The following is a 7917-nucleotide window of genomic DNA, read 5'->3' on the forward strand; positions in this document are numbered from 1 at the left end:
GAACAAATTAATGGGTGCAATTTGTATAAAAGAAAACAGAACACATACTTCAACTAGATGTGGTGGTGAGGTTGGACTCCCAAGATGTTTGTAAGAGGGATAGTTTTAAGTATTTTGGGTCTTTGATCCAGAGGAATGGTGAGATTGATGAGGATGTCACCAATCGTATTGGAGCAGGTTGGATGAAGTGGAGGCTCGCCTCGGGGGTGTTGTGTGATAAGAAAGTGCCCCTTAAGCTTGAAGGCAAATTCTATAAAGTGGCAGTCTGTCCGGCCATGTTGTATGGTGCGGAGTGTTGGCTAGTCAAGCACTCCCACATCCAAAAAATGAGGGTGGCGGAAATGAGGTTGTTGCGTTGGATGTATGGGCTTACTAGAGGGTCCGGCCATGTTGTATGGCGCGGAGTGTTGGCCAGTCAAGCACTCCCACATCCAAAAAGTGAAGGTGACGGAAATGAGGATGTTGTGTTGGATGTATGGGCTTACTAGAGGGGACAAGATTAGGAATGCGATTATCCGGGAGAAGATGGGAGTGGCGTCAGTAGAGGACAAGATGCAAGAAGGAAGACTGAGATGGTTTGGACATATGATGAGGAGGGACGCGGATGCCCCAGTGCGTAGTTGTGAAAGACTACCATTGGATGGCTTCAAGAGGAGTAGAGGTAGGCAGAAGAAATACTGGAGGGAGATGATCAGACATGACATGGAACAGCTGCAGCTTACTGAGGACATGACCCTAGATAGGAAAGTGTGAAGGTCGCGAATAAGGGTAGAAGGCTAGCGGGAGGGTGTGAGTTATAGCAAGCCACCAGGAGAGATCTTGTGTAGCCGAGTTAGTAACCTTAGGTCTGTTTCTATAGGTGTCTATGACGAGTATGTGTTACTTATACATTAGTGTCCCTTTCATATTTTCTCAATTGCTATCTGTTTATTTCGTGTTGTCGTATCTCTCGTATTTTCGTATTGCACTGATTTACTTTTTATTATTCCTTACGCCTTTTCTGTTATGTAATCCATCTCCTTGTCGCCTATTCTTTATCTTGAGCCGAGAGTCAATCGAAAACCTCTCTAGTTTGGAGGTAGCGGTATGGACTGCGTACATCTTATCCTCCCCAGACCCCACTTTGTGGGAACACACTGGGTCTGTTGTTGTTGTATACTTCAACTAGAAACAAATTTCTAGAACATTGTCTTCACCTTTATGGATTGCAGGTAGAGTGAAACCGTCTGAGGCTTCGACTCTAAGTTCTAAAACTATCACATTAAGTCTCATTACGAACACTCCGAGAATTTTATTATCTGTACAGAGGAGAAGGCAAAAATGGAATAAAACATACAACATGTTTACCAACTTCTTAACAGCAGAGGCTTGACCCTTTGATCGCCAGGTTTACCATTACTTTTAAAATATGGAGTCACATAGAATAAAAATCAATACGTTTTCTTTTTTTCCTGAATCTACCTCGGAGAGAAATTCCTGGGAACTATCCATGAAGTTAATTGATGCTCCACTTCTCCCCAGTTGTGCACTTTTTTTACCATTGGATGCCCATTAAGTGACTCACTTTTGGACCATGGGTATGAATTTTCATAATCAAAGAGAAGAACCTTGATTCCAACTTCCGCACATTCGATAGCATACCTCGGGTTGTCATCAATCAAAACATTTGCTCCCAAGGACCTAGAACAAGCAGTTATCAAAAGTTAGTCAAACAGCATAGAGTCATGAAGGGTTTTTCACAGGTCGAAGAATACAATATAGTGAGACAGAAAAATTGGTCTTGTAGGTAGAGATACAAAAACAAGAGGGGTAGCAATCTTCTGCTTAGTAACATTATGTGTAAACTGAAAATGGCATATATAAGGTCAAACAACTTACAATGAGAAGCATTCAAGAGGCCTAAGGAAAACCAATATAATCAGAACAAAACGGTAAAGCTAGCTAGATGAGTATCAAAATGAATGGGGTATCAATCTACTGCTTTATGACATTATCTGAAAATGGTGAGGAATTGCAGATATAAGCAAAACCTGAAAGGTAATCGTTGATGATATACACCTGCAAATATCTGATTTGGCTATAGACTTGCCATTCAGCGCAAAGTGATTGCCAAAGTGCATATCCTGAAACAATCCAGGATAATGTCTCTCAATCCACTCAATTGTGTGGTCTTTGATGGCATTTTGCCGGGACCTATCAAAACATTGGTCAAATTAGTTCTTAAGAAAATGCTCCGTGCAAAACGCATCAATTATTTGAAGCAACCAAAGGGTCCTCAAACTACGTACGTTACAATTGATAGGTTACAGAATCTAGACAACTTTTGAAGAGTCTGTTGAGCACCGGGAATTGGACGAATTCCGGTCTTGAAATAGGAGGTCTTGAAGAATTCATGGACTCGGATATCAGCTGCCAACATATTCATGTAAGGTTAAAAACAGAAATGTTCAGTCACAGATGCCGTGCAGGTCGAACCACAAATGCATAACCTTGTATAACATAAATATCACATCAAGAAACTAAAAGAATGCATAAAGTATCACATCAAATTAATTTGATGACATATGTCTAAATCAATTTCAGCTATCCTTGCCCGTCGAGATTTCAGTTATTACTACACTAAAAAAACTAACAGCAAACAGACGGTTTATTTCACTTTTAACAATTTCAACTGCCAATTGAAGTCTTTTCTATAGTCAAAAATATTTTTCTAATTGGTTATAGTCAAAGTAGTATAAATATCAATTAAAATGAAGAGCAATAGAAGTAACGGCATGGTTAACAAAGGCGCCGCTAAACAATACATTAAGAAAGCACCAGAAGAGAGACACTTGTTCGGAGGACAGAGGCAAGAAGAGAAAAAGAAGCAGGGTTGGAGCCAAAACAGGAGAGGAAAAAATAGCACAAAAGAACAGTATTAGAGAAGTAGAAGACGAAAAAGAAGAGAAAAGAGTGCAGGAAGGAAGAAGCAAAAGGAGACAGCAAAGGCAAAATCTGCCCAAGAAAGATAGGTAAACTATTCCAAAAGATGAAAAAAGAAAGTTGGACAACGGTACTCATAGAGTGGAGTGCAGTTAGAAGTTGGAAGCATTCAAAGTTGAAGCCTGGATAACAGACAGGCAAAGCCGCAAAGGATGCAACAGATATGAGTGAAAGCCTTAATTCTCTTCTTTTCCTTAGCCCTTTAAAAGGGAACCATAGCTTAGAAAAGGACACCAATTACAGTACGCTACACTCCATGTCGATCTGCTTTGTTGCAATCACTTTTTTCACACTATTCCCGATAATATCTTTGTTGCACTCTTAATCCCTTATGTGCTAGCAAGATAAGATAATATAGTGATCATACAAGAATGCCAAGATAAAATTCACAGCAGGTCGTCTTTGACAGAGTGTTCTGAGCCATTACAGAAGCATTACTCTCAAATCTAATCGGAAAAAGTGAGACTAAAACGAGACCACAGTGACGATTTTATCAATGGAAGGAACTTGGTGATAATAGCATATCAGCAAAAGATAATGGAGCTTAATCACATTTTTTCAGACAACGGAGGAGTCCAACTATTCAACGGGTACTGCTATCTCTCACCAGCACAGGAAGGGACTTTTATTCCCTTATATGCCATTAAAAAAACTTAAAAGTGTGAAGAAATTTGTCTATCAAATCTGTAGACTGCATGGTCCTTGATAGATAATATAATTCTTCACTCTGTCAAGAATTCATCCTTGACAGGGTGTTTGACCACTGTGGAAGGATTACTTTCAAATCTAATTGAAAAAAAGAAAAGATTAAAATGAGACCACAGTGACGATTTTATCAACAGAAGGAACATGACCATAATAGCATATCAGGAAAAATAATACAGGATCTTAATCACATTATTTTTGACAACAATGGTATCCAACTATTCCATGGGACACCTCATATTTCTCATCAGCACAGGTACCCCAATAGTTCTGTCCATCAAGGCTTAGGCAAACGGGATTCGTCTATACTGGATATTTTTTTTCAAAGACCACCATTGTGGTTGGGGGTTAGACCATGACCCATAATTGTACATATATGTCACAAAAGAGAAAAGCATGGCAGAGGACAAACCTTGGCCTCCCTCTACTATGATTTGAACCCTGGTCTCCAAGTTTTCTAACCGCTAGAGCACACACCTTTGGGTGCAACTTTGTAGTGATATTATGATCAGAATAAAATAAATCTCACTTAAACAAAACTGTACCCTAAATATCAGCACCACTTTATCACAAAGAAGAGATACCAAATGTCTCCAATCTGAAATGGATGACTAAAAGGGGAACAAAAGTCGGAAACACCTCGAAATAGTTGCTTCTACCTAAAATACTCAACTGAAAGGAAAGATTCAATAATACCTTCATCTCTTGAGCACTTCCATATCTGCAAGGATTAGAGAGAAGGTAGCTCAGAAAAGCACAAACCTTCAGGAGAAGGGATATATTAAGGTAACCAAACAAGTGATACCTCCTCAGTTATAGCAGCATGTCGTAAATTTCACTACTGTGCTTGGTTTTTAACTTTTTTGATAGGTAAAAGTGGATTAATTGTTAATACTAATTAGCACTCAAGTAGAGGACCATTTTTGCGAGAAGTCAAAAGACATACACAAAAGTCTGCCATTACCTTCTCCTTCTACTGGCATAATAAATTAAGCCCTTTTAATCTCATACCCTTTTATAGCGCCTTTTTCTCTTCCTGTGTCTATCAATTTTGCATTGAGAGAGAAAGAGAAGAGAGAGGGAGAAGCAAGCTCACCATCTCAGCAGAATGGAGAATGGGATGGACTGGACTCTCAATTTAACCTTCGACTATTTGATATGGTATCTTCTCATCCATCAGTCATAAAAAGTGGTTCTACTTCTATTTTTTTGAACTACATCAAATTGTGTCCACATCCCTAAAAGACTTAATACTACAATAAAGAGAATCATATGTCACCTATTTTTATTTAGTACAACTATTTCTTGTGCTCGTTGATCAGGAGATTTACTGATTCAGCACTCCAACTTCTCTTTATTTTTGTTCTTACAAAAAGCAAAAGCAACCAAATTGTCTATTTCCCATATACAATACTAAATGAATCACATTATAACTCTTCTTCTAAATTGGGAAGGAGAGGGCACTTTCTGTTCTCATAATCCCATCAAATTAGTGGAAGATATTGGTAAGACATTCCGGAGCGCTGAACTTTTATTTGCATAAATCTTCATCGAAATGTCAGCTAATGTAAACCATCATTCTCTCTCTCTCTCTCTCTCTCTCTCTCTCTCTCACACACACACACACACACACACACACACACGCACGCACACACACACATGCCATTACCTTCTTTGCAGTGCCCGTTAGGCGAATATCATAAATTGGATCACTGATAGCTTGGCCAAAGTAGTCTTATACTCAGTGTTGTCAAAGGTCAAAGCATAGAAAAGCACCAAAAGCCAAAGTCGTCCTGCGACATACCAAACAATATGCAAGACAGTTGATAAGCTTGATACCTTGAAGAATTCATATACATGATACTCGGACACCGAATGGTATGATGAGTAACGATCTGCAATAAATTCATTGAGAGCTGAAACAAAGTTCCCAAGGACTGCAAACCAGCAAATGAAATAGATAAAGATGACGGAAGAGCACAGACAATCAGTCTAAGTTAGGACTTAAGAGACATAGCACAACCTTTTTTAAAGAATATAAAATAAGAAAGATGAGTATTTACAAAGGAAAAAGAGTGAGAAGGATCAGAACCACCAACATTCTATGAATAAGGCAAGTAACCTTGCCTTCCACAAAATCACACGTGTTTTTGATAAGCATGAATAGAGAACTATGCCAAAATGTTGATAATGTACTTTTAGGAGATTTATTGCAGTGACTGCAAAGATACGAAAGAATCTAGCATGAACTACAATTCTAACAACCTTGCATTTCAATGGAAAGTTTCTTTTTCATATACTTCCCCAGTTCGCTTTTATTCGAAATATAGATTTTCACTTTTTACTTGTCAAATTTAACATATCAAGAAAAGACAATTATCTTATTCCATCTTTTTACCCTCTCAGCATTGATTGCTTATTTCCCAAATCATTTTTTCAAGACCTAATACTAAATATCAATGGGTATTATGATAAAATACTGATATCAATTGTTGTTTCTTAAGAGACATGCAAAGTCCAAAGTGAAAAGACGAGTACCTTCATCAACATCGACAGCTACAACGATTTTGTCGTGTAAATCCTGGTTAAAGAATCCAGCAGAGTTTCCTCTATGAGATGAATTGTTGTCAGTGTCAGAAGGCTTACTAGTGCTAGCTTCCTCAACATCATCATGTAGCAAGAGCGGATGAGGTGGAACAAAAACCTGTGCCGGGTGAAATCCATTCATGTACTTATTACTGTTACCCGCACAACTGACATTCGCGTCATTAAACGAACAGCAGGTGCCCAAAAGCCCGACATTGTTAAATGGGTATTTTCCACCCTGAGGATCAATGGAGGTAGATAAAAACTGAAAGCCCTTAAAGGAATCTTTGGGTCCAACAGAAAAGGTAGATGTAAGGGCCATTAAAGGACGAATCCAGCACCGCAGATGATTAATATTAACACTATTGTGAATCGTAAATAAACGCTGCACGCAGCATCTCCTGCTTATCATAACGATACTAAAAATGCTACCCTTCCACACATCTAACAAAAAAACTCATGGAAAATTGAAGAAAGAAAACAGCAGACAATGACCTTGTTTTTTACTTCCCAATACAAAAGGGTCCTTGTGTCCCTTCAATGGATTTCCCTGCTTATAATTGGACAAAGTTAAAGCCGGATCAAATGTTCCATTACGGGAAAAGGATTTTTATAACTCGAAGAAGAAGGGATCGAAATTAATTCCCCACTTGCAATATTCAATCAGGTGTTTAACAAAAAGGAAGTTGCAAAATTACAGGTAGAGAAAGAGGGCGATTCAGCATCCAGCCGTAATATCCAGCAAAATGCACTGGCTCTGCTGTTCCCAATGCCAATTTAAATGCACCTAAGGCCCCACAACTTTCAGCTGCAATTCACTTTAGTCTTTTGCTTTTACAAAATAAAAAATAAGGAAAATAAAAAAAAAAAATTGAGCCATTTCTCAATTACTGGATATTGAGGGTCCATATTATTTTTTATGTCAATTTATGTGACATAAATAGAATTTAGGTAATTAATTATATTTTTAGATATTTAAAATTATTAATTATCATAATTTGTAATATTTTTATATAATTTTTAAATAATATATGTTACTCTTCTTATTCAAACTTTTGTGACATTAATAGTAAATTATATTTTTAAAATAATTTAAATTTTTAATTATTGTGATTTATAATACTTTTTCTTCTATTTCAATTTAAGTGACATCGAGAGCCAGCAAAATATTTTATATTTTTAAAAAATTTTAAATTGTCAATTGTTGTGATTTATAGGTTTTTTTTACGTTTTTATAAATATATTACAGATTAATTTTTTTTTAGATATTTTAAATTGTTAACTATTGTAATTTATAATACTTTTAATGTAATTTTCAAATAATATATGTTACTCTCCTTGTCCAAATTTTTGTGACACTTGTAGTCAATTATATTTTTTAAATAGTTTAAGTTTTAATTACTGTGATTTATAATATTTTTTCTTCTATTTTAGTTTAATTGACACAACGCTTAGATGACCATAATAATTAATTAGGGGTGATATAGTAAAATCATGATTGAAGCAGCGAAACATACATGTCTTAGATGACTTATAATAATTAATTAGAAGTAATATAAAAAATTACTATAAAAATACTTGTGAAAAAAAATTTAAGTGGACCACATATGAGATGTCAAGTTAATTTAAAACATCAAGAGTTAA

At 36.6% G+C, this 7917-nt stretch overlaps 1 protein-coding gene across 2 annotated transcripts; it reads right to left on the bottom strand.

Moving 5' to 3' along the window:
• Window positions 1-1268: 1268 nt before the first annotated feature.
• On the bottom strand, window positions 1269-7053 carry LOC107877841. 2 transcript variants are annotated; one of them, XM_016724603.2, is made up of 6 exons: window positions 6226-7053; window positions 5527-5624; window positions 4384-4408; window positions 2289-2409; window positions 2059-2193; window positions 1269-1680 (listed from the first exon to the last, which is right to left on the bottom strand). In XM_016724603.2, exons 1-6 carry the CDS (start codon window positions 6683-6685, stop codon window positions 1458-1460), a joined length of 1062 nt encoding a protein of 353 aa, XP_016580089.2. In that variant the 5' UTR covers window positions 6686-7053; the 3' UTR covers window positions 1269-1457. The 2 variants fall into 2 exon arrangements, with proteins under 2 accessions (XP_016580089.2, XP_016580090.2); XM_016724604.2 differs by having other exon boundaries at window positions 5527-5582; window positions 6226-7030.
• Window positions 7054-7917: the final 864 nt, after the last annotated feature.

This window comes from Capsicum annuum, chromosome 7 (assembly GCF_002878395.1).
Source record: "Capsicum annuum cultivar UCD-10X-F1 chromosome 7, UCD10Xv1.1, whole genome shotgun sequence".
Taxonomy (NCBI): domain Eukaryota; kingdom Viridiplantae; phylum Streptophyta; class Magnoliopsida; order Solanales; family Solanaceae; genus Capsicum; species Capsicum annuum.

Bases quoted from the DNA above. Each gene is read 5' to 3' on its own strand.
- LOC107877841 (XM_016724603.2), bottom strand. From the start codon at position 6,685: ATGATAAGCAGGAGATGCTGCGTGCAGCGTTTATTTACGATTCACAAT. The intron at 4,409-5,526 runs GTATCAAGCTTA...TAATCCTTGCAG, and splicing joins ATGTATATGAATTCTTCAAG to ATATGGAAGTGCTCAAGAGA. The intron at 2,194-2,288 runs GTACGTAGTTTG...ATGTTTTGATAG, and splicing joins TGTAACCTATCAATTGTAAC to GTCCCGGCAAAATGCCATCA.